This window comes from Prionailurus bengalensis, chromosome B3 (assembly GCF_016509475.1).
Source record: "Prionailurus bengalensis isolate Pbe53 chromosome B3, Fcat_Pben_1.1_paternal_pri, whole genome shotgun sequence".
NCBI lineage: Eukaryota > Metazoa > Chordata > Mammalia > Carnivora > Felidae > Prionailurus > Prionailurus bengalensis.
This window is the reverse complement of record NC_057355.1, coordinates 125925982-125953766: the sequence shown is the minus strand read 5'-3', so window position 1 is coordinate 125953766 and position 27785 is coordinate 125925982. Positions and strand designations below refer to the sequence as shown.

At 35.3% G+C, this 27785-nt stretch overlaps 1 protein-coding gene across 4 annotated transcripts in view; it reads left to right on the top strand.

Annotated features, from left to right (window-relative positions):
- Window positions 1-27785, top strand: part of CEP128 (centrosomal protein 128) — a 394462-nt gene that overhangs the window by 73518 nt on the left and 293159 nt on the right. For all 4 annotated transcript variants that reach the window (XM_043556773.1, XM_043556771.1, XM_043556772.1 and 1 more), the window contains exons 10-13: window positions 13157-13243; window positions 15806-15880; window positions 17765-17897; window positions 24846-24997. In XM_043556773.1, the coding sequence (XP_043412708.1) occupies window positions 13157-13243; window positions 15806-15880; window positions 17765-17897; window positions 24846-24997 (447 nt within the window). The remainder of the gene's footprint in view (window positions 1-13156; window positions 13244-15805; window positions 15881-17764; window positions 17898-24845; window positions 24998-27785) is intronic.

The window sequence follows — 27785 nt, the reverse complement described above, 5'->3', positions numbered from 1 at the left end:
TATCTTGGTAAATGATAATGAAAATCTCTTGTCATGTTCCATGAAAAATACTGCTGGCATTTTGATTGTAATTGCACTGAATATATAGATTAATTTGGAGAGGTATTTTCTAATGTTCTTCAGTAATGTTTTATAATTTTATAGAAAGGTCTTATACATTTTTGTTAGAGTTATTCCCAGGTATCTTAGGGTTTTCCTTTCTATTGTGAATGGAATATTTTCTTTTATTGCATCTCTGATTGGTTATTTAGAATATGTAGGAGCACAGTTTGTTTTATATGTGGCTTTTGTATGCAACGCTTTTGCTTAATGATCTTATTTTCTAATTTGTTAGGAACCTTCATGTATTACTATCATGTACTATATTTTGTGTAGATAATCATATATAAAATGAAAGGCAGTTTAGTCTCTAACTTTATTATTCATTTTTTTTGTCATTGCTTTATTGCACTGGCTAGAAACTCAAGTGCAATATTGAATAGAAACAAAGATAGCAAGAATTTTTGCTTTGTTCCTATTTTTATAGGAATGCTTCCAAAGTGTTAGTGTTTCATATTGTTTGCTTCTGTTTTTTTTTTTTTTTTTCAGTGCTGTCCTTTATCAGATTAAGAACATTGCCTTCTATTCATAGGTTTTCAAGAAGTTGTTTGTTTGTTTGTTTCTTAAAAATCATAATGTGTTGTGGAATTTATTAAATACTCTTGCTGCTTGCTGTATTTCTCTTTTGATATTGAAATGTGAATGTTACCAATGAATTTTGACCCCTCCTAGCACTTGTTTATTTGGTCAAAATCTGTTGATTCTTATACATTGCTGAGTTAATTTGCTAGCATTTTCTTAGGATTTTTATCTTTATGTTTATGATTGAGGGCTTATAATTTTCTTTGTACTTGTCTTCTTGGATTTGGAAGCAAGGTTACATTAACCTCATAAAATGAATTTGGTAGATTCCTTCTTTTTCTATTTCCTGGCTCTGTTTAAGAGAGAGATTGTCTGTTTCTTGAATGTTTGTTGAAACTCACCCATAAAACCATTTATACCTGTTATTTTTTTGGTTGCCTGAGGTTTTCAATTTCTTCCTTTCTTTCTATTTCTTCCTTTCCCTTTCTTCCTTTTTCTTTTCTTTTCTTTTCTTTTCTTTCTTTCTTTCTTTCTTTCTTTCTTTCTTTCTTTCTTTCTTTCTTTCTTTCTTTCTTTCTTGGTTTATATAGCCTTTTTACTTGTTAAGTCAGTTTGGTAATTCATGATTTTATATGTTATCCATTTTGTCTGTATTTTGAAATTAATTTTAAAAAGCAATCATAGGGGGCACCTGGGTGGCTCAGTCGATTAAGTGTCTAACCCTTTGTTTTGGCTCAGGTCATGAGTTTGAGCACTGAGTTGGGCTGTATACTGACTGTGGAGCCTGCTGGAGATTCTCTCTCTCTCACTCTCACTCTCACTCTCACTCTGCCCCTCCCCAGCTCCCACATGGACTCTCTTTCTCTCTCTCAAAATAAATAAACTTAAAAAAAAAAAGCAATCATAGCTCTGATTTATTATTTTTAAATCTTTCTCTGAAGCTGTTACTCTTTTGCTTTAGTGTTATTTAGTTATTCCTTTTTCCTTTTTCATTATTAGTCTTGCTAGATATTATGATTATTAGTTTTCATTTTGACTAGCTTTATTACTCCATCACTTCTGTTTTAACTCTATTACTTTTTTCAAACTTTTTTGTTTAATTTTTTAGGATAATTGTTTCATTTTTAAGACTTGCAAGTTAGAAACATTAGTTGATCTGGTTTTCAAATTAATACTGAAAATTCAAGAAATTACCATATGTTTTGATATGCTGTTCTTTTTTTGTTTTTGTTTTTGATGGCTGGATTAGTCAGTTTACACTTAGGATTAATTGATGCATTTGGAAATTTTTTAAATCATTTTATGTTTTTTTAAACATATTCCTTTCCTTCCCTTCCCTTCCCCTTCCCCTCCCCTTCCCCTCCCCCTCCCCCTCCCCCTCCCCCTCCCCCTCCCCCTCCCCTTCTTTTTTGTTTGGTACTGGATTGAAATGTATATTCATTCTAATACTTCTGGCTCTAAAGCTGTAGATTATATTTCTATTTTTTAGATGGTTATTCTCAAATTTTAAACATTACATCTATAACTACAAATTATTCTAAGAAATCTGTGCTCTAAGCATAGTGATGTCCTCTCAGTGTCTTATCAGAACATTTTTCTTCTGACCCTCAGCAAACTTCTCTCTTCTCATCCTTGAGGTTTCATCGTTGTCTCCTCTTCAGGAGGCTCTGTTCCCTCCTTCCCTCTCTTTTCTAAAAAAGCTCTTTTCTGCCCCAGTTTTTTTCTTTTTTATCAAATTACTTGAGCTTTTCATAGCACTTAAAAACCGCTTGTAGTTGTATATTTGTTTACTTATATTATGGTATGTCTCCACCACTAAAACGGGAACTCTGTTAGCAGGAACTTTGTCCATCATGCCTGTTTTCCGGGGCATGTAGTGCTGTGTCTTTCCCACAGCAGTCATTCCGTGAGTACTTGTTGAAGGGATGACCGTTGTTTTCACACAGGAGTGACCGTTTAGCTATATGTAGCACACATGGTTAAAAAAACTTTTTTTTTTCCTTTCAGGTTTGTCTACATTGTATTTTCCCACTGCTCTTATTTCTGCAGAGAACAAAGTAAATGCTAACAGATTTTAACTTCTTTGAAGTTGAATATATAATAGTCTAAGTGATTTAACTGGAATCTCACAAACATTCTTCAAGAATTCAGACCATCACAATTAAATTCTCACTTTTTAGAGTATGTTGATATGGTGGTTTACTGTTTTTCAAATTGTGTTGAGAACTTAGGACAGCTAAGTTACTGGGTTTCTTAATGTAAAACCGACAAAATTAGAAAACAAAATTAGACTAGAACTGCTCAGATACATGAATTCTGAAATTAAGACTTTAAAATATTAGTTACAGGGGCGCCTGGGTGGCGCAGTCGGTTGAGCGTCCGACTTCAGCCAGGTCACGGTCTCGCGGTCCGTGAGTTCGAGCCCCGCGTCGGGCTCTGGGCTGATGGCTCAGAGCCTGGAGCCTGTTTCCGATTCTGTGTCTCCCTCTCTCTCTGCCCCTCCCCCGTTCATGCTCTGTCTCTCTCTGTCCCAAAAATAAATAAACGTTGAAAAAAAAATTATTTAAAAAAAAAATAAATAAATAAAAAATAAATAAAAAAATAAAATATTAGTTACAGATTTCTGAAACAGTGTTGATTTGGCTGTGTGGATATGAATGAACTGATTCTTCATGGAGTTGTTCCCATTTGGGGTCACTACCAGAGGCTGATTGGCTTTGATTTGGGAACATAACAAATAATGGACAGAAAAGAGATACATTATTTTTCTTTTTAATTTTCAGAACTTTTGAAAGTTCTTTCAGTATAGGTTTTTTACATAATTTACACCAAATGTTTCAAATGTAGATGATAAAAGTCTTAGGAGGATACTCAAAAATAGGAAATTACTGCATGTTTTTGACCACTAGTCGTCAGTATTGAACCATCAATTGTGACCAAGCAGGCATCCTTCGTTGAAGTTGCTAAACTTTCTTGGAAAATGATTATAATACATGTATCTCTACTATTAGGACTCCCTGAAAGTATACTTGGCACAGACAGTACAACTGAAAAATAATGTAATTATTTAACTTTTGTTATTTGAAAATTTACATTTGAAACAGTGTTGCTTTTTACTGTTGAAAAATAAAATACGACACATTGAGTATTCTATATTAAGACATCTGTTATATTTACCACTAAAACTATCATTTCTATGCCTTTTGTTGGAGTTTCTTTCATGCTTCCCATTTAGGGTTACAGTTTTTCCCTCTCTCACTCCATCCCTATGTGGAAAAAGTCTTTTTACTTCTAGTAAAACAATGAGAGACTGTAATTTGATATGAGTTATTCCACTGGAATCATGTATTCTCGTGCCCTTTTCCATGGTTCATGTATCTAATATATATAGAAATGTGCCAAAGATGCACTTTCTCTAAATTTTTATCTTCTATAGATCCAAACTTTCTCCTGATTATTGTTTTCGTTTCCTTAATAATCACTGCCTTTGCAATCTGTTGTCTACCCAACCTAGTTACAGTCATTTTCCACTGGTGTTCTAATGCTGTTTGATCTTTCCTCTGTGTAATCTTGTTTGTGTTTCTTTACCTGGCAGAAAAGCATTTTTTATAGTTCTATTATGACTCATTGCATTCCTAGTTAATTTACATTTGTATTGAGTACTCATGATCCTTTTTTCTTTTTGTAAATACTGAAGCTGTGGTATTCATTATTTATTGCCCAAGAAATGGGAATCTGCTTAGAGTTTCCTAATATATCTTTGTCCATCTTATGGCCAAGTTAGAACAGTATTTACACCTCTAACTTTATTATGTAGTCATTTGATGGGCCTTGTATGGCAGTGAGGAAAAGTTGTGTGATTTCATATTTTTATCTGAGATTGAGATCCTGAAGCATTGTTATCCACTGTCAGTCTTGGATGGGAATCCTGTTAGAGGAGTGCCGTGATTCAGAGCCACAGAGACTTGGGCAGACGTGGGTTGCTGGAGCTCCATTTCCTGTTCTTTCCTCTCCTGACCTGGGAACTTGTACAGAAGGTGCTAAATTACATCTTTTTGTGTGATTTGTCCTAGTAAGTAGCTCCTATGATTGATTTCTTCTTACAAAGATGGATACTCATCTTGACAAGAAAAACAATTTTAATTTTATATTTAAAAATTTTTATGTGGTTCTTTTCTGTCCCTTCCTTTGCATTTCTCTCATCTTTCGCATCCAGTCCATCATTAAATTCTGTCTAATTTAAATTCTATTTTAAAAAGTACATTCTGAATTGGTAACTGCTCATCTCCTCTACTACTATACTTTCATCTATCCTCTTGTCTCTGTTTTCTCCTGCTTGGGCTGGTGTAGAAGCCCCCTTGTTTCCATTCTTAGCTTCTTACAGTCTTTTCCCCACAGAATCAGATAGTGCCATGTCATTCTCTCTGAACCCTTCAATGGTTTGTTTATCATCCTCAGAATGAAATGTGAAGTCCTCAACCTACAAGACCCCTCTGATAGGGTTTCTACATGCCCCCTCACCCTAATTCTCTGTCATTCTTCGTGTCCACTGTAGGCCAACGACACTGTTGCTTTTCCACAGCCAGGCACCCTCCTGCTCTTGGACATTTGCACTTTCCATTTCCATAGCCAGGAATTTTCAACTCTGAAAGCAGTTGCGTTGTTTACCCTTATGTCATTCAGAGCCCTACTTCAGCAAGGCCTTATTAACTATCCTAGATAAAATACCCTTTCCTCACTCTTGAGGCCCTTATGTTGTCGCACTTTTTCTTGATAGCACTTTTCATTACCTATCATCTGTCTGTCCTCTGAGCAAAATGCAGGCACAGTTTTGATCATTGCTGTATCTATAGTTCCTAGAGCAGTGGCTGACATGGAATAAGGCCCCAAAAAAGTGTTTCTTAAAGAAAGTAATGAGGGGTGCCTGGGTGGCGCAGTCGGTTAAGCGTCCGACTTCAGCCAGGTCACGATCTCGCGGTCCGTGAGTTCGAGCCCCGCGTCGGGCTCTGGGCTGATGGCTCGGAGCCTGGAGCCTGTTTCCGATTCTGTGTCTCCCTCTCTCTCTGCCCCTCCCCCGTTCATGCTCTGTCTCTCTCTGTCCCAAAAATAAATAAACGTTGAAAAAAAAATTAAAAAAAAAAAGGAATGAATAAATGTCGACTATGTAGTCAGAATTGTATATAGTAAAATATTCATCAGCACATACCTTCATGTACTTACTATATACCAGGTACTGTGCTGGGGACTAGGGATTTCATGGTACTTACAATGCTGTCTTCACTTTTAAGGGCTCCCATTTTAGTTGAGAAAGAAATGTTAACATCTAATTCACTGAGGGTGTTGTTTAAGCTTTGAAATGGGCTTCAGAGTGCTCAGAGGGGAAATAATTCCCTGTGCTTGATCCTTTGGGAAAGTTTGGGTGGAAGAAGTGGCATTTTTGCTGAGACTTTGTGTTTTCAGATCACTGTAGGCATTTCTTTTATGAGTGTGATTCTGTCCCATTGCTTATTGCTACATGATAAGCACTTTACCAATCTGTGGCTGAAATTCTAATTTAAATTCTGACTCACTATAGTTTTGATATCAAAATTGTTCTCTCTCATTTTGTGACATGTTAATTATTTTCTTCTCTCTTTTATGTTTGTTACCTGTGGATTACTAATGTTTTTGCAAGGATAAAGTAAACACTTTTCTGTAAGGTTGTGAAAGAACCATTAATGTTACCATGCTGTTAAAAAGGCAATAGATGGAAAAGAATGATGGTCTATTATGGGATTTGTCTTTCAAAGCTGGTTGAACACTATTTGGCACAGCTTGAAATGTGCAAGTCCAAGATATATCATGTTCTCCAGTTTTCTTCCTTAGTCTTTTTCTTGATTTACCTCTTTGCCTCCTGCACCCCTCCCTGCTGATTTAACTTATAAGTCTGTTTTATTAGGCTTTGATCATTTCACATGACACTAAAACACTTTTAACATCTTTTCTGTGGAAAATATCTTTTCCCCCAAAACTCCTTGTAGAAGAGAAGCTGGAAGAGATCTTTTATGTTGTCTCTTTCAACCTTGTACTCATTCAGTACTTGAATTTCTATTAACAGAGTAAACTTCCCATGGATATTATAGACAGCTTGCACAAGCCATATTCCCTTTCTTTTATTGGGAAATACTGATAGTGATAGCTGGTCAGATTAAAGAATATTCCAGATTTGATGATATATTTCAGAAGCCTACTATTTAATGTTGATAACACAAAAGTTGATAGGGTAGAAATATTTTCTACATCATAGGAGAAGTAATATGTTAACTGTTAACATGCCAGCAAAGGCCTTTGGATTCCTTTGAAGGATGCAGTTTTATGAGATGATGTATAGATATAAGTTGTCCTGAAATTCTTAGTCTCATTTCTGTATAATTAACACTTATGTCATCTATTCTTAGGCCTTTTACTTTATTAAGAAAATATTACCTAAGACTATTAATTATTAAATGTTTATAATGTGCTTTCTGTCTCCTTTTACGTCTCCATTTTCAGTGACCTTTCTTCCAAATCCTCCAATGTAGATAACATATTTTCTTATTATTCACATGTCCTTGAACGAGGTGTATTCTTCCATATATTTTCCTGGACTGATCAATTTGCTTGTAGCTTCCTCATTTCTACTCTCATTGAAGTTAGCCCTCTTGTGATTTTTTTGATCCTCTTTTTTTCTTTTTTCTTTCTTTTTTTTTCCCCCTGATCATTTGCCCTCTAGGTTCTTAAAGAGCCGTTTCTTATTTTCTCCAAAATGGCCATTATGGTCTCTGGCTCATTTCTTTTTTAAGTTTTTAAAATTTATTTTTGAGAGAGAGAAAGAGAGTACAACTGGAGGAGAGGCATAGAAGGATAGGTGAGACACAGAATCCAAAGTAGGCTCCAACCTGAGCTGTCAGCACAGAGCTGGATTCATGGCTGAACTCATAAACTGTGAGATCATGACCTGAGCTCATGTCCACTGAGCCCCCCAGACACCCTCCTTTCTTTATTTCACCTGTTATTTAAGCATATGTATAGATGTTCTTGTAAAGCACCTCACATTCTGTTTGGAAATAGTTGCGGTTTGCATTATAAATAAATACTCTTATTGCTGCTGTGAGTTACATTTAAGTCTGATGCATTTTATGTTCGTACCATATATGACTACATCTTAAAATATTGTTTAATCACATTTATTTTGCTATGTGTACTTATTTGTTGTTGCCAATATTGTCATCATAAACTGTAACAAATAAGGCTAGCATGGATCTGTGCGAGTCCCTCTGTAGCACCATATGCAAATAGACATTTAATGCCGCTAATGCTATGATGATGAAAAATATCTGTGCTTTTGTTGACTGAACAGCTGCCTGACAATAGACTGAGATTTTCTGAGTGCAGGACTTGTTTAATTTCTACTTTGTGCTTTTCTTGAGGAGTGTAATGTTTCTATCTACATTTTCAGTGAATCTATCCTAGACCATCTGTTTATAAAGCCCTTTTCCATCATTATCAATTAATATTTATTGGGCAGCTACTGAGTGCATAGTGATATTGTGTAAACAGAGACCACTCTGCTACAGATAGACTTATTCATTGACTTGGTACTGTTTTATTTTGATTAGAAAATGGTAAAAAAAAAAAAAAATCCAGAAGCATAAAATAACATCCTCTAACTGTAAACAGTGAAAGATGTTGTATATTTACAGGGCATTCTGCTCAAATACAAATAAAACTTGAGAGATTTTAAATTAAATTTTTATAATTATCTGTGATCTTCTGTTTGTCAACAATTCTAACTCAGTGGTCCTGTAATTAGAAAGTCAAATGAAGTGTTGTATCGCTCTGGGATTTCTAATAAAACTGTGAGTCTCTTTTTTGAGAGGAAACTACTCAGATAAAAACAGACCCTCCACTAAGAGCTTTTGCTTTTGGATTTTGAAGGAAATCCTGGAAAGTGCACTTGTTGGGCTCACATTTAACTTTACTTGCAAGATTTTTATTAAGTAAAAGATTGCATAAAAATAAACTCCATTCCAGTAAAAGCAATGGCATTTTAAGGAATAATACTCATTACCATTGTTGCTTTTGTATTAAAGAAGGCAAAAGACTTGTATGTCTTTTCAGCATACCAACTTTGTAGGCAGTGATTAAGATTTTGTTTTGCATATTGGCAAATTTAATAACATATAAAGAATGAAATCTTGACAGTAGTCAGTAGGGGTTTTACTTTAGAGTTATTTTTATAGTCATTGTAGTGGATCTTGCTGATTCATCCAGGATCTCTGGCCTAGTTATTCTTCTCTGTGGCCTTTGGCTAAGGTTTAGGGTAAAGACTATGACCATGGAACAGAGCAAAGGGAATTGGCTCTCATGGTGATTGAACCCATGACCTTGGTTGGCTTTGTGGGCACAGGGTGCCCCAGCCAGTCATAGACTCCATAAATATGGACATAGTAGAAACAGTAAGTTTCCTTTATAGGTCAGCAATAAGTGTCTATCTGTCCTCCCACGATAATTTCTATAAAAGTTCTTTGGATTCCTGAAAAAATAAACACCTTAGCATAAGAAGACAAAAAAAAAAAAAAAAAAAAAAAAAAAAAAAGAAGAAGAAGAAGAAAAGACATCTGAGCCATTCTCAAACAGAAGCTTTGAGTTTTATGTTTCAAAACCTCAGGTATCTTTAAAGAATGCCATTAAGGATTACAATTACCATCAGAAATAATACCAATGTACTTAACTACTGATAGATCTTACTTAACTACATGATACTTGATATTACTCTGCCTTTTGAAAAACAGGAATGGTTGCATCTTGTGACTCCATGCACTATGTGCTTACCACTTGCATCTGGAAAATACACATAATTCAACTGGCACAAGTTTTTAGAATTTCCCCCTTACTTTGATATCCTGGAATTTGTATGGTGTTATAATAGTAATGATTACAGTTGGATTCTCTTTGGACTTTATCATGTAATTTCTACTTTAACTTATTAAACTTATTTTTTTTTTCTTTTTTGTAGTGGTAGATGTTGGTATAGAACTTTTGTTCCTTGGTTATGGCTGAAAAATAAATTTCTTTGAACAATTTAAGTAAAATCTATCTGGCTATTTTTAAGTTAGATATTGGTTCAGGGATTTAGAATATGAATGCATTGTTTTCTGCCTTAAAAAGAAAGTTAATTTTTTTTGTTTTGCTTGGTTTTTGTTGGCACAGATAATCCCCAACTGGATGAACTTAAAGGCTAAAATTTTCCATGACTTGAGCTAGTTCTCATGTGGGAGGAATCTCTAACTTGATTTAGGAAAAAACAAAATTTAGAAATTCACAGAACTTGACAGAAATAAAATCTCTGTTAATTTAAGTGAGTAGTACTAGTTCTGAGCAATAAAATCCTGCTGCATTATGCATATATATTCCTTTTCAAAATATGTATTATTCTATTGATGTTTGATGGTTTTAGAGCTGTGATTTAGGTTTCCAAACAAGAATTTTAGAAATAGACACCAGATCTCCATCTTAAAAAAAAAAAAAAAAGGAGTTAAATGAGTTTCTTATTACAGTATTCTATACATACTAAGTACTTAGTAATTTTTTTTCTTGATTTGAAATATAGCAAATGTTCTTAAAGCTATTTAAAAATTTTAATATACATAAATATAAACAACTTTTAACTTTATAGTTCATGTGGTCTTATTTGGCTCAGAATAGCATTATATCGTGAAGGTTAAAATATTTGCTGACTTTTATTTTGTACCTACATGAAGAATTTAATTATAAAAAACATAGTCAAATGAGCTATAAAGCAATGAAAAGACATAGAGACACTTTAAAGGCATATTATCAAGTGAAAGAAGCCAGCCTGAAAAGACTACATACTGTATGATCCCAACTATGTGACATTCTGGGAAAGAAAAACCATGGTGACAGTAAAGAGATCAATGGTTGCCGGAATTTGGGAGGTAAGGGATGAATAGGTAGAGCACAGAGGATTTTTAGGGCAGTGAAAATACACTATAATACTGTAATGATGGATACGTGTCATTCTATATTTGTTTAAATCCGTAGAGTGTACGGCACCAAAAATGAACCCTAATGTAAATTACGGGTGATTATAATGTGTCAGTGTAGGTTCATTAGTTGTAACGATGCACTACTTTGTTGAAGGAAGTTGATAATGGGGGAAGTTATGCCTGTATGAAGACACTGGTGTATATGGGAACTCAGTTTCCCTCTCAATTTTTCTGTGAACCTAACTCCCCCCGTCCCCCAAGGAAGAAAAAAAAAGTCTTTAAAAATATATAGTAAGAGCAACAATTTTCTAATTCTCAGTGACTTGACTTCTTCATTCTTTGTTACTGGGAGGAGAAATCTGACTTGGAAGTTTGTACCTTTTCAGGTGTGATATTACTGACCTGTTGTTTGATATGAGCACAGACTTGTTTTTCTATAGTCTGGTTGGTTTACCAGTGAGTCAGCTACATGTTCTTGCCCTTGTGACCAAAGGCATGCACTTGTAGCACTGCTGAATGATGAGGATGAGACCAGATAGTTTATGTTCATCATTTTTTTTTTATTACATTTCAGTGGCCTGTGTGGGAGTTATGATAGGACCTTTATTTCATTCCAGCTTCTTCATTCTTACCCAAGCTGACTGGTCCCTTTACAGTAGACAAAGGGCCTTTAATTCCCTATTTGTTCTTTATTTTTGAGTGTGTTATTTTTTAGAGCCTCTTGATAAACATGCCTGTTGTCAAAGTTGTGGGAGCTTTTATGGTCAGATGAGATGTCTACAAACATTTTCCTTTTCTCCTTTCTCTTACTTTTTAAAAGAAAAGGCTGTCCTCCCCCCCCCCCCCCGATTTTATAAATAACTGAGAATTCAGAATCATCTACCTTCAAAGAACTACAGTAATATAATACTCAATATGTTAGTCTTTTTAATGGAAATAGGTATACTTAAGGAAAAGAAGAAAAATTGTTGTTATTAAAGATTTAAATGTGCCCCAGGGACCCACTATTAAGGCTCAGTGTTGTTGCTGTAATCTTAAACATGTAAAAGACAGTCTGCATCCTGGAGCAGGGTACCTGATAGCTTTATAGCTAAACTGCTTTTAAGGAAAAAATGAGCTTTAAAAAGCAAAATAACATAATAATAGAAATTCATTGGCATGTGATTTTTTTCCTCTTTTTATAACTGCTTTTTCTGGGTCAGTTTTAATATAATTCTCAGTTTCTTGATCTAAGTCAATGGGAAGGAAATCTAGTGTCGCCTTATACACTTAAAAAGGTAGTAAATGAGTTAAAGTTTGTTATTAAGGTTTAAAGAAATATCTTGTATTTTTGATTCAGTTAGTTTTAAAAATCTTTATCTTTGAGTGTTATTTGTGTTTTCAGACTTTTAAAGTGCATTAAAATATATGTATGGTGTCTTAGGAGTTAGATTTTCTTTCTTTGTGTTTCATTGTAAACTATGTAATGTAGAAAATAGATTCAGTAGTCTGGGCTAGAATATTGCACATGTGTTTATTTGTTCACTGACTGATGGTCTAATGTTCAAACTTAATGACATTTCTAGGTGATGTGGTGGAAACGTAATAATTTGCTTTGGGTTCTCCTTAAGACCTCACTTTTATTCCTCTACTGAAAACAATAGTATTTAAGTTCTCACTGATTAAAATTTTCTAAGACTTCTATATCTGTAGAGTAAAAGGAGAAATAAAAAAGGGGGATGTTAAATAACATTTTGGGCACCAAGTAGAGCTATAATAGAAAGGTATATTATTTGGAAAAGAGATATCACAAGTTAACTGGTCAGATGTGGAAGGTAGAAAGTGAAGAGGAAAGAAAATTTTATTGCATATTCCTAGGTAGCCAAAAGAATTAGAGGTTCTTTTATTCATTTATCTCATATATGGAAATTTAGATTTTTAAAAAGTTGACTTTCAGAAGAATTATGTTTTTATGAGGCATAATTCCATGTACTATAAAACACAATTTGTTTAATTAAAGTTCAGCTTATTGATTTCTATTTCTTTTGCATCAAGTAAAAGTATTAATATTTATACTAATTATAAGAAATGAAGATTAAATATTTCTTAGCCTAAGCATGAAAATAATTTCTCACATTGCCCTTTAAGGGGAATTAATTCTGGGATAGATCTTTACAGGGGTGGGAATGTAGGGATGTTGGGTGTGGTTATGAGTTTAAGTTTTCGAAATTGAGAACTGGAAGAGAGGCAAACTGCTTTGCATAACCTGGAGAGGGAGATTTAGAAGCCTGTGGGGAAGTTCCAGAAGGTGCAAAGAAAGTAAACAACAAGGGTGGACAAGATGTGAGGGAACAGCAAATAGCCCAAGAGAATTGCGAGAACAGCCAGTGTTTGGTGGCTCTTTGATGAGCATACTCCACTGATCTGTAATAGTCTTCTGTAAATTCCAGACCCTAACAGTGTCTTTCAGTTTTCTATGGATTTTGGACTAATACACATTTTTTTTTTTTTTTAATCTTTCATTCTAGGCACTGAAGAAACAAGAAGCTAAAGCAGATGAAAATGAGGGAGCCATGAAAAATAAGCTAAGACAGACTGAAACTGAGAAGAGTCAAGTAAGATTTTGAGAAAGTAATGCTGTTTGGAGCCGGTGATATTTGTTGAGTGTCTTAAAAGTTGTCCCTGGGATCATTTGTTAAGACACAGTGAAGCCTTTATGTTCTGATATGGAATCACTTGGTTTGATGGCTCTGCCATTCTCTGTTGCTTGGTCTGGGAAACGCGTACAGGTCATTTGCTACCTTTTCACCTGGCCACTTCCTTTCTAGAGGCGAGTCGAACTTGGAACATGCAAGGAGCTTGACTTTGCTGAAGGGTTAGGAAAAAAGACTTGTTGTTTAAAGGATGGGTATTTTGAATATATTCATTTTCATCATAGAAGATAGGCGTAGGCGCAACCTACAGGAAGAATCCTCTATTCTCATTAGATATTAAGGACTTTTGACATGTATTCATGTCTGCAAACCTATAGAGCCTAGGGCATTAGAATTAGAAAGGAATTTAGAAGATAGATAACTCTCCTCAGTTTGCAAATGAATAGATTCAAGGGTGAGCCCAATGATAAAATGAAAATTTGCCCCTGATGTAATATTCTTACTCCATATCACTTTTAAAATCTACCATTGCTTCCTTGATTTTTATTCACCAACCTAGTCAAGTTAAATGATGCATCCATGCTGCCTTTCTGGTAAGCGAGTTAGGTCAGGTCATCGTGCTTGCCCTTTGAGGGTCGTGGCTGCCAGAATTATCCAGTGGTCGTGACCAGTATGGGCCATGGTAGATTCTGAAGCCATTTTGACTGAAGTGTGATTCCTTCCCTCTTTATTTCTTCAAAAAAAGAAGACAAGTCAGATAGTATTTTGTGTGGATTCTGTGATTGTATACATACCTTATTATTTTTTTTTTTTTAGAATATGGTATTTTATTGGCCACATGTATAATTTTTTTTAAAACTTGTATAACCAGATTTAAAAATTATTTTGAAATAGTTACAGATTCATAAGGTGTTGCAAGACAGAATGTGCAGAGAGGTAATATGTGCCCTTCACCCAGTTTCCCTCAGTGGTAACATTTTGCATAGTTGTCATTCCATATCAAAACCAAGAAACTGATTTGGTACAGTTCACAGAATTTATTCAGATTTCACCAGCTTTATGTGCGCTCATTTGTGTGTGTAGTTCTGTGCAGTTGTATCTCATGTATAGATTCATGTTGCTGTCACCACAGCAAAGATACAGAAACACAATGCCCCATTATGCTACTCCTTGATAACCATACCTACCACCTGGACCATATTTGAAGGACTAATATATAGAAAGTAGTTTGGTCAAGTGAAATAATAATTTAGGATAACTATCACAAATCTAAGCACTTAATAACACCTTAATATAAATTTGTGGTTTCATAGAACAGCCTTACTGTTACAAAATGCAAACATGTCTAATATATGTATTCTCTGGAATTTTAACAAACGTGTCCCATCTGTAGGTGTGAAAAAGTAATTTTACTCTTCTCGGTTCTTTGGCTAATTTAATAATTAAGTTGACATAAGACAGGTTAACAGGAGAAAAACAAATTTGATTTTGTATGTATAGAAGCTGCATAAAAATAAGAGCCTCAAAGACAGGCAGTTGAGGCTTATATGCCATGCTGAGCTAAGGAAAGGGGATAGAGGTCTGGGGCTTTAAAGGAGAGGAAAACAATTCATAGGAAGATGAGAAGAGCAAATGTTTGGTAAACAAATGTTTGCCTTGTCTTACAGAGAAGTCTTTCAGGTATAAAAAGTTATCTCTGGGAATAGCTCTCTTCCTGGTACAGACTCCCTCTCTAAATTCTTTAATGCAATTAAGGAAGAGGTAAAAGCTTTTCCAGAGTCTGTTGGGTCTTGATTGCCTTCAGCCCCCAAAATCCGTATGCCAAAGAGGCCTAATTTGGGGTGGCACATTCCTCTCCCCTTCACGTCCTCTTAGATTTTTCAGCTTGTAGGAAGCTAGGCACATTAAGACTTTGTAGGTATTTGCACACTTTCTGTGAATATTTATCTTATGACTATATTAAGGAAATTTTAAGTATCTTATTCTGAGATTAAATATTTTTAAGTTTTAGGAATGTTACAAATATTGGAAATATTAGGAACGTTAGAATATGATGAATACACAAAATCACCATTTAGATGAAATATACTTTAGTCATTGGGTCCTCGAAGTTTTTATTCTAATTCAGTTCATATGACATTACATGTTCTAAAGAAAAAAAAGTGTTTTGGAATTTAGATTACAGTGATTTAGAACTGGAAAGAATCTCAGAGATTGTCTAATACAAAGTCCTTATTTTAGAGATGACAGAAAGGAGACCTAAGGAAAGAGGGTCATAGTTAATATGGAACTGACTTAGAACTCAGACCCCCTGAGGTCTGGTCTGGTTCACTTTGTTGTTATGCAAATAACATTATTTTCTTGGAAGCATCAATATGTTTTGATAGCAAGATGTTTTCTCCTGTTAGCTGTAAATATCTTCTGAAAACTTTTCCATTTTTCTACTCTTAAACTATACCTATAATAATTTAGTTATTTTCTGTCCCACTGGACATTTTTCTTTATCCTCTGTTGAAACTCTAGCTTGAACAAGAATTGGAGCTATCTCGAAGGTTATTGAATCAGTCGGAAGGCAGCAGAGAAACACTTCTGCATCAGGTAAATCTATGCAAGCTATGATAATCTGCTTTTAAATTAAATCAGGACTGGGGTCCCTTGGTGGTTCAGTCAGTTATGCATCTGACTCTTGATTTCGGCTCAGGTCATGCTCTCACTGTTTGTGATGTCGAGCCCCGTTTTCGACTCTGCGCTGACAGCAAGGAGCCTGCTCAGGTTCTCTCTCTCCTTCTCGCTGCCCCTTTTTCACTCATGCATGTGTGCTTACTCTCTCAAGATAAATAAACATTTAAATAAACTTTAAAAAATAAAGATAAAAATTAAATTAGGATTGAGTCGCCTTTTCTATTCAATGTCTCTGTGAAAGGTAGAAGATCCCACCTAGGTCTAGAAATTTTTTTTTTTCCGCCCCCTAAGGAATGTATATTAAAACGCATAAGCAAAAGAAGAAATTCTTTCAGGAAAAGTCAGAGAAAACTAGTACAAAGCACTGGCCCAAGTTCCCACTGTGATAGTGCTGCTCCAGTTTAGGATTTACCTCTCCTAGTATAACCAGTGTAAAAATGAGACTGGATGCATGAGATAAAAATTTCCCAGGAGTTTAATTTTATTCAAGGAGGCATTGGGAGAGTGAAGGAAGAAGTAAAATACATTAAACAGACCTTTGCATATTCAAGTTACTTTGCATTACTGTCTTATATTTATGGTTTTCAAGATGCTGCCTGCCCCTTTTAACCAAAGATAAAGCTTAATTTTAAAGCATAGCATTTTGTAGCCCATAAGCCTGTAATGAGAGTTTGGTTCTTCTGCTATTTAAAGTTCAATAACTTGAAGTAGTCATCTTACATTGGATAAGGGCATGTGTGTTTCTAATCGCCTGTCAGTGTTTGGTAGAAACTGCAGTTGTACCTTTTTCTGTTTTGAGGTGTGGCTTGCATAACTCACTACATAGCATGCTAGGTAGGCAGAAATGTCAGGCATCTTCAATGCTCAGGAGTATTACATTTTGACAATTAATGTTAAAAATATATCATAACATCTAATTTACAAAACCTTTAAAAATGTTCACTGACTTTGTTCTGCAGCCAGTGTTACAATGGAATTAATGTTGGCAGAGTTCAGGTTTTCTTTTTTTCTAGTTTATATTTGTAGTCATTTACACTCTGATTTTTTTTTTTTTTTTTTTTTTTTTTTTTTTTTTTTGGTACTCTGACTTGTGATTTCTGATCTCATCTTTTGAAGTAAGAGATTACCATATTCAGGTTGTCATTGACTTAAACTGAGTCTTTTTGATACTCCTAATTTGCTTAATGGTCACTGGAGACATACCTGCTATGCGTTAGCAATTTGCTAGTCTTTAGAAATACAGATGAATAACATAGTTCCTGACCTCAATGAGTTTATAGTTTATTCAACAGCATTTATTTCTCACTTATTTTGAACAGTACTTTGATATTATAATATGCTAAATTGTGATCTTTTCACTTGAGTTTACCAGTCAATAGGCCATATTCACATGAAAGAGAAGGAGTAAAAAATATAAAAATGATTATGTAGGTGGTTTGGGTTAATAGTGGTGGAGTGCACTGAGTTCACAATAAGGGATTTTGGGGTTTTTTTTGTTTTTTGTTTTTGTGTGTGTGTGTGTGTGTGTCAAATTCTTTGTCCCGATAGACACACAGAAGGGGAAAAAGACATTCATTCTCTGTGGAAGTAATAGGAGAAATAAAGAAAAGGAATGAGAGACTGTTCCACTGTGCTTGGCATAACAAGGAGGTTAACTGGGCTTCCGTTTGTGCTGACAGAAGCCCATGAGAAGTAATTTTTTTCCCTAGAAAAAATAATATACAATAATTTGTGAGTTCATTTATTCTTTTCCTGCACTGAAAACTGATACAAGTTTCATTTTTGACTATATGTGTTTAGGTAGAAGAGCTCCGTACACAACTTTTGAAAGCAGAAGGTGATCGAAAGGGTTTACTGCATCAAGTGTCTCAGATTTCCAAGCAACAATCAAACCATCAAGATGAACAAGGAGATGACTGGAGGTTTAGGAGAGGTACAATTGTGATTTGCAAATGTGTGGGTTGTTTTTGATCTTCCTTAAATACTTACCACTTTCAGAATTGCATTTCTTACATTGCGCTCTTGTCATCTTATTTCTTGATCTACAGGTTTTCAATAAGCTAATCATGATTTAGCATCTAGTTTTCAAAAGCAGACTGTGTTTTTTAGTTTTATGTTTATAGCAATATTAAGCAGAAGATACAGAGATTTTCCCTGTGCCCCCAGCTGCCACACATGCCTAGCCTCCCTGCCCTCCCCACCCCGTATCAACTTCCCCCCCTACAATGGAAGTATGTTTGCTATAACTGATACCCCTGCCTTGACACATAATTATCACTTGAAGTCTATAGCTTGCATTAGGATTCACTCTTGGTGTTGTGTATTCTATGAGATTGGACAAAAGTATAAATGACATTTAGGTGCCATTACTATATCCTAGAGTAATGTCACTGTCTTAAAAATCCTTTGTGCTCCACCTATTCATCCCCTTCTCTCCCCAGCACTGGCAACCACGGATCTTTTGACTGTCCCTATAGTTTTGCCTTTTCCAGAATCTGATATAGTTGAATCATACAGCCTTTCAGATTGGCTTCTTTCATTTAGTAATATACCCCAAATTTTCCTCCATGTCTTTTCTTGGCTTGGTAGGACTCTCTCTCACCTTTTGTTTTTGTTTTTCTTTTTTTTAAAGCATTGTCTGAATGTACCACAGTTTGTTTATTCGTTCACCTACTGAAGGCCATTGGTTGCTTCCAAGTTTTGGCAATTATGAATAAAGCCACTGTAAACCAAACATCTCTATATAGATTTTTGTATAGACATAGTTTTCATCTACTTTGGGTAAATGCCAAAGAATATAATTGCTGGATTGTATGGTAAGAGTGTATTTAGTTTTTTAGAAATCATCTCAACTGTGTTCCAAAGTGGCCGTATCATTTCTTCATTTCCACTGGTAATGAATGAGAGTTCCTGTTCTTCCACATTCTTGTCAGTATTTGCAGTTGTCCGTGTTCTGGATTTTAGCTCTTCTCATAGGTTTGTAACGGTAGCTTGTTTTAATTGTATTTTCCTGATAACATATGATGTGAAGCATCTTTTATTACTCATATTTTCCACCTCTATATCTTCCTTGATGAGATTTTTGTTAAGGTCTTTGGCCCAGTTTTTAGGTGGTTGTTTGGCTTCTTGTTGAATTTTAAGAGCCCTCTCTCTTGATTATTTTATATAACAGTCCTTTACCACCGTGTCTTTGTGAATAATTTCTCAGTTTTTTCATTCTTTTGACAGGGTCTTTTGCAGAACTGAAATTTTTATTTTTAATGTAGTCCAGCTTATTAATTATTTCTTTCATGGAGGATGACTCTGCTCTTGTCTCTGAAAAGTCCTCGTCAAACTCAAGGTCATCCATAATTTCTCCTATCTTCTAAACGTTTTATAATTTTGTGTTTTATGTTTGGATCTGTGATCAGTTTCGAATTCCTATAAAAGGTGTAAAGTCTGTGTCTGGATCCTTTTTTTTTTTTTTTTTTTTTTTTGCATGTGGATGTCCATTTGTTCCAGCACTTTCTGTTGAAAACAACCTTGTCTGCATTGTATTGACTTTACTTCTTTGTCAAAGATCAGTTGACTGTTTTCATGTGGGTCTGCTTCTGGGCTCTGTATTCTGTCCCATTGATCTATTTTTTTTTTGCTACTGCCACAGTGTTTTGATTATTGTAGCTTTATAGTGAGTCTTGAAGTTACATAGTGTTAGTCTTCCAACTTTGTTCTTCTTCAATATTGTATTGGCTGCTCTGGATCTTTTGCCTCTCCATATATCTTTAGGATTAGTTTGTTGGTATTTACAAAATAACTTGATGATATTAATTTGGATTATGTTGAATCTATATATTATGTTGGGAAGAACTGCTATTTGGCAATATTGAGTCTTCCTATCCATGAATATGAAATACCTCTCCATAGATTTCATTCAACTATGATTTCTTTCATCAGAATTTTTTAGTTTTCCTCATACAGATTTTGTTAGATTTATATTTGTTTCATTTTTTTTTTTTTGGATGTGAATGTAAATGGTATTATGTTTTTAATTTTAAATTTCCCTTGTTTGTTGCTGATATTAGCATCCAATTTAATGTCTCCTCTGCTTTATTTTTAAACCCATTTCAGACTTGCTTATCTCATGGGGCTTTCAGCCAGAAAGAACCAGCAAAGCTGGTAGTGGAGTTTCTTCCAAGCTTCTTATTTCCATGCCTAAATGTGTGTGTGTGTGTGTGTGTGTGTGTGTGTGTGTGTGTGTGTGTGTGTATACACTTGTCCTTGTACTTAAATTGGAAATACCCCTATGTTTTCACTTTCTTTTATTCCAATTTAAAATATTTACAATTAAAATTAAGATTTTGTCTTTTTTTGTTACCCAGATAACAGTGACAAAAATTAATCATCTGGTAGAAGTGGTCATGAACCATATGACTGGCTTTTTCTTATGTAGATTAGGAATACTTTGTGCCTGAGAAACGTTAGAATACCTTTTTAGTGGTGGTGTTGATTTAGGTTGTGGAATTTAATGAGTCTGGATGTATTTCTTTTTGGAAGTTCACTTGTAACAGAAATGGTAATACTGAAATTTTATAATGGTTTCTAATAGACTAGTCCAGATTGTTCAGCTGTAAATTATTTCAGTAATGAGGCTTCCTACTCAAATGTCCATATTATTGGAGAAACTCTTGTAAGCATTTGGTGTACTATCAAATTCAGGGAAGATAAATATTTGCCCAGATTCCCCACACATAACTCAGTATGTTGCCTAAGTTAGAATTTCCACATTGCCAGAAAATCTTCACTAGATGGCAAATTCTGACATACCTATCCTAACATAATTGCATGCCATTAAGTTCCCTTAAGTTTCATGTGATGTTATAATTGAAATATATTTTGACATCAAATATTTTAAAATTTATTTTTAAAAGTAAACTCCTAAGGTTTTCGATTATTCATCACATTTTCATAAGGATGTACACAGGAACTCTTATTTTGTTTGGAAAAAGACTCTGTGGAACATGTTATATGTTTCCTTGCCTTATAAAAATATAGTTATTTTTGGTATAAGTCTTTGAGGACTAAAAGAATCTCCCATTTTCTTAACTGTTTATCAGGTTTAAAAAAAATCTGTAAGTTCTCTCATCAGTATAATAGACTTCTTCACCTTCTCTTAACAGTTCTAGAGTTTTCATCTTTATAGAATTCTTGTATTACTTTAAAAAATTCTGCATAAGAAATCACTCATTGTCTTTTATCCAGATAACCAAGTCTAAAATACAAAGAACATCCAAATTATTCCTTCTCTTGGGGCGCCTGGGTGGCGCAGTCAGTTAAGCGTCCAACTTCAGCCAGGTCACGATCTTGCAGTCCGTGAGTTCGAGCCCCGCGTCAGGCTCTGGGCTGATGGCTCAGAGCCTGGAGCCTGTTTCTGATTCTGTGTCTCCCTCTCTCTCTGCCCCTCCCCCGTTCATGCTCTGTCTCTCTCTGTCCCAAAAATAAATAAACGTTGAAAAAAAAAATTATTCCTTCTCTTCTCCATCTTCTTTGTCCCTATTTATAGATCCTGATATTTCTTGAATTTGGCCCATCTTGTTCTTTATTCCCACTACCCCAGTTTTGGCATGCTTCGTCTCATTTGTATTACCCTCTTAATAACTTGTTCTAGTTCTCTGTAACCTGTCTTCTATACTGCTACTAAAGGGATGCTTTCTAGGCCACAAACCACTCATGTTACTCTTCCTGAAAACCTCTTGTCCTAAGTTATTGACCTTTTACTGCGTACAAGGCACTTTGCTACCCATTGTACATTGTCTCCTCTATGAGAAGGGTACTAGTATTTTTTCCGTTTTAATGATTAAAAAAAAAAAAAAAGAATGAAGAAGAAAGAGATTGAGTACCTTGCCTAAGGTCATATTGGTGGGAAGTAACAGACCCAAATCTTTTTCTCCCCAAACTTGAGTTTGTAAAACTGCTCTCCTGTAGTGACCCATTATGTCTGTAGCAAGTGGTTTCAAAGTGTAGCATATGAGACAGTCTTCTGGGTTTGGGAGGAGAGTGTTTATAGCACTATTTATATTTTATACCTTATGTTTTAAGTATTTTAATTTTGCTAAATGTTTCATTATGTATGTATGTGTGCCTACCTATACATATCCATACCAATTTATATGTGTCTAGATTATGAAATTTATCAAATTATTAGGTCTCACATTAAATATATATGTTTCATGAAATATGTATTATGGTAGTGCCTGGGTGGCTATGTTGGATGAGCATCTGACTCTTGATTTTGACACAGGTCATGGTCTCACAGTTCATGAGGTTGAGCCCCACATTGGACCCATGCAGTGCGGAGACTTCTTGGGATTCTCTCTCTCTGCACCTTTCCTGCTTGCTGTGCATTTGCTCTCTCAAAATAATAAATAAACTAAAAAATATAAAATATATATTATATATATGTATTTACACATGTATTCATATATATTAATATCTCTATATTTTATATACTATATATTCCTGTTACTTTATCCATATACACTAACATATATCCTGAAATGCATGTCTATATATAGACAGACACTCTGGAGATATGTGTTATATATACACACATATACATATCTAAACATAAAATTTAAAATATATATTTATAAAATTGATAGACATTTACACATAAACAAATATTGCATATTTTCACATTGGAAACCGAGCAGGGGTGGGCAAAGTATGGCCCAAGGGGCAAATCCAGACTTTTGTAAATAAACTTCCTTGGAATATAGCTATTCCCATTCATTTATTCACTGTCTAGGTTACTTTTGCAATACAATGGCAGAGTTGAGTAGTTGTGACAGAGATCATAAGGCTAAAATATTTACTATTTGACCCTGTACAGAAAATGTTTGTGAACTCCTGGTCTATGGGATAATTTCTAAGCTCCCTAGCAATGTATAAACACCCTGCTGACTCTCGCCCTTCCCTTGCTCATAGGTGGTAGCTATGTGGAAGTCCTGTTTGCAGCTACCTCAATATTAAATCCATTATCGTACCTCTGTGCTTTATGGTGCTTCCTTTCCCTGAGTTATCACCCTAGCTCCTTTGCTTGGTGAAATTCCGTATTCATTCTTTAAGTCCAACTTAGTTTCCAATTCTTCCTACTCCAGTTTTTCAACAAGATAGAGTTAATCACTTTATGTAAAACCTTGGTTTATGAACATAATTCATTCCAGAAACATGCTTGTAATTCAAAGCACTTGTATATCAATGTGAATTTCCCCATAAGGAATATTGGAAACTCAGATAATTTGTTCCACAACCCAAAAATATTCATATAATAATGATTACAATACTGTAATATAATACAAAATAACACAGAAAATACAGAATATAAAGAAAAATAACTTAACCTGCATTTACCTTTGAAAACCTTCGGGGCTGGTTTGTGAGGGAGACCAGAGAGGAGGGTTACTGTGTAGGACAGCTTTCCCTATCACTAATGGAATCACTGCTATCTGTTGGCTCAATGGAATCTTTTTCTTTCTGTGCACTTTTAACAAGGAACCTATCCAATGACCTAGAATGAAGCAAAGCGTTCTTAAGCTTACTCTTGTGTGGAAAAGCAAAGGACTGTCCATAGGGACTTTGAAATGACAAAAAACTAGTGCCAGCTGTGGGCATCTTCCAATGTTCTGAAAAATCACTCATTTCTGCCAAACACTGTGGCCTGATACTGAGCATCCAAGCATGGGAGAAGATCACCCACAATCCTGCAGTGAGCAAGTGAGCGAGCCAGCGAGCGAGAGAGAACCATTGACTCCGTTGTGATCATGTGATGTTTGACGTCACGTACTACTAGTATTTTTTATTGAGATAAAATTTATTAGAAATGTTTGCTCATCTTGCAGAACACTCTCAGAACAAGTTACTCACATTCCAGCGTTTTACTGTATTTCTTTCTGTGTGATAACTGTATCTGTAAAATCTGTATAGTATCTGTTATTACTTTTATGCTATTAAAAATTCCTATATATTTTCCATTCATGTATCCACATTCATACAAGATGTGAAATTTTGAACAGTGTGATTGATATCTCTCAGTTCAGATGTATCTTGTGAATGATGTATAAATTGAATTTGCTAATGTTTCCTTCCCTTTCCCTTTCCCAGAAAGGAAACTACTGGAAAAACAGTAGTTTTAAATTGGTAGTAGATATTCTAATTTTTGGTATCTTAGACTCCAGGAAGTACTTTATTTATATGTTTTATTTCCATTCGTGGAGTGTAAGTTCATCGTGAAAGGGTTTTTATGGTATTTATCTTTGAAGAAGATGGTACGACAGTGTCTTGTGTGTCCTAGACCAAGTGTGCTGAATTAAATGCCAAGTCTGTTTATATTGTTCAGTGATGATAATTTCAGATAGTAGTCTCCAGAATTAGTAAATTAGTTAGTGGTCCTACACAATCAGAGATTTAACAGTATCATTTGTTTATTTTGCAAGAAATCATCATTTTGTGTGTCAACTTCAGTAACCTTCAGCTGATGTAGAACTTAGCCGAAAATTCTTTCAGTATTTCTGTATTAGAGTTTAGAGGTAGGGATGTAAAGAAAGTTAAAGAAAAAAATATATAGGATTTTCCTGAACTCATTTCTACTAGAAACCTGATACCAACTCAAGTTTTAGTATCACAATGGAATAATACTGGATAACACATCAACGTATACATTTTAGAAAACTGAGTGAGACTTGAAACAATAGACTTGCAAATTCTGAACAGTCTGTAGAGTGACAGTGTTAATAAGTGGATTGTGTTAGCTGGAATTTTCGAACGTCAAGGCTTTGTACCATTTGAAAGTACATTCTCCCGTGAATGAAGAACAATCATCAAGCTTTACATTTTCTCTTTTAAGGGGTTGAGCGGGAGAAAGAGAATCTGGAGAAGCAGATGTCAGATTTGAGGGTGCAGCTGAACTTCAGTGCAATGGCATCTGAGTTAGAGGAAGCGAAGCGGTGCATGGAGCGAAAAGACCAGGAGAAGGCACATTTTGCAGCGCAAGTAGAGGTGACTTTGCTATTTTCAAGCTGTATTTGAAGGACATTAGTTTTGTTTCATAGAATTGCTTAATGAAGTTTTAATGTAAAGTTTGTGATATTTTATGAACTCTAGTTTGAGTAAACATAACATAAAGTTATATAGATGACTACTTTATATATAGAAATATCTGTAGACTCATTTCTCTTTCATTTGGACCTTAAAGCCAGGAACCTATTAAACTTGGCAGTATTTTTGTTCTAGTAGCAAATTGAGCCCTTCAGACAGAAAGTACCTTTATTTGAAGGAATGGTGAATTATCATTTATTTTAGGGGTGAAACTGGAAGACGGCACAGCAAAGAGAGTATTATTGGTATTTCTTCTTTGGAACCATGAATGTTTTTAAATCTCTGCCTGCTGTGGAAGAGGTGGAATTACACTGCCTCCATTGATTTAGGGTGTGTGGTAATCATGAATGAGGTGTAAGTAGGTAGCTACCTTTCCCCATTTGCCTTTTTTTTTAATGTGTATTTATTTTAGAGAGAGAGAGAGAGAGAGAGAGAGAGAGAGAGAGAGAGCGCATGCGCCAGTGGGGGAGGGGCAGAGAAAGAGGGAGATGTAGATTCTCAGGCTCCAGGCTCTGAGCTGTCAGCACAGAGCCTGACACCGGGCTCAAACTCAGGAACAGAGAGCTCATGACCTGAGCCAAAGTCAGACGCTCAACAGACTGAGTCACCCAGGTGCCTCCCCCCGTGGCCTTTTATCTAGCGTAGACAGGGTAATTATCTGAAAATATTAAAAATCAAAAGAAAGAACTTCATAAAAAGGAAATGTCTTAATTCCAATTATAATTACGCAAATTAGATCAGACATGGATGACACATTTAGAAATAAATATGTATCAGCCCTCCCTTTATATCTGTTTTTTCTTAGTGGAGTTGTATTCCAATTATAATAAGGTGCCATATTTGAAGAATTTTCTAAACTATAATGAAAGGTAGAAAATTGGTGTTAAAGATATCAAACTTTATATAACCCAAAGGAAATATTTAATGTTATGCTAGTCTGAGTTTCTTTTTCATCTTGGAAAGATGCATTTTCTTCATTTTCATCAATGGAAAAATGTATTTTAGATTTGCTTCAAGATTCAGATTGTAAAGCTGATGAAATACTGACATACTTTTTACAAAGCCCTTTACATGTATAATAAATACTTATCAGAGACATTATCAGAGCAATTGTAATTTAGGACTTCAAAAGTTTGCTTCAGAGGTATTGTTTTAACCCTTGATCCTGTTGGCAAAAGTGCTAAAATATTATTTTGCCAAAGTTAAGTATTAAAAAAAAAAAAAACCTATACTAGTAAATATCAAAGGTAGAAAAATTCCTTGGCTAACCTGTTTATAACCACATATTGGTCTGTCCTTCTTCCCTTGCTTCCTTTTCATTGTTTGATTTCATTTACCACTTGCAGAATCAGTTGAAAAAAAATCTCACATAAGCATTTAAAAAATTACTTATAATAACCTAATAATGTCCTTATTCAAAGAGCCTGGCTTTCCCCTTTCCCTAACAATAGATCTTTTACATTTTCACCTGGATTAGGGAAAGACTTGGAGTTCTCTTGGATTAGTTGGGTTAATTATACAGGTTTTGATGTGAAAGACAATTGGACAGAGAGGTTGAGAATTTACTCACATATTAAACACTTAATGACTGTCTGTTACATGTCAGGCACTATTCTAGGTGGTGGTGACATGGCAATGAACAAAAGTCAGGCAGATTTCCCTCTCTCTATGCAGGTGACATTCTTTTTTTTTAAATTTTTTTTTTTTCAACATTTATTTATTTTTGGGACAGAGAGAGACAGAGCATGAACGGGGGAGGGGCAGAGAGAGAGGGAGACACAGAATCGGAAACAGGCTCCAGGCTCTGAGCCATCAGCCCAGAGCCTGACGCGGGGCTCGAACTCACAGGCGCGAGATCGTGACCTGGCTGAAGTCGGACGCTTAACCGACTGCGCCACCCAGGCGCCCCAATGCAGGTGACATTCTAAAAATGATGAAAAAAGTTCTTTGGGTTTGTCTCAAGTCTAATTCAAATTTATTTCGGAGGATGAAAATGTTTTTTTTCCCTGTTGCCATTAAAACGGTATTACAAAAAGATACTGTTTTTTCTGGAAGAAATTCCCATTAACCAGTTTTTATTTTCCTGACATTATTTTTGACAATAAAATAATTAAATTTATAACCATTGTTTTAGATTAAAAAAATTTTTGTAATGTTTATTTATTTTTGAGAGAGAGAGAGAAAGAGAACACCATGTGAACAGGGGAGGAGCAGGGAGAGAGGGAGACATGGAATCTGAGGCTCCAGGCTCTGAGCTGTCGGCACATAGCCCAACATGGAGCTCAAACTCCTGAACCCCGAGATCTTTTTTTTTCAACGTTTATTTATTTTTGGGACAGAGAGAGACAGAGCATGAACGGGGGAGGGGAAGAGAGAGAGGGAGACACAGAATCGGAAACAGGCTCCAGGCTCTGAGCCATCAGCCTAGAGCCTGACGCGGGGCTCGAACTCACGGACCGCGAGATCGTGACCTGGCTGAAGTCGGACGCTTAACTGACTGCGCCACCCAGGTGCCCCCTGAACCCCGAGATCTTGACCTGAGCTGACGTCGGATGCTTGACCGACTGAGCCACCTAGGCGCCCCCCACCGTTTTAGATTTTATGACATTTCTGATTATGGCTTATTTTTCATACCTTGTGAAGGCCCTTTGAATATCTTTATTCCCAAGCTATTCTCAGAATGACATTT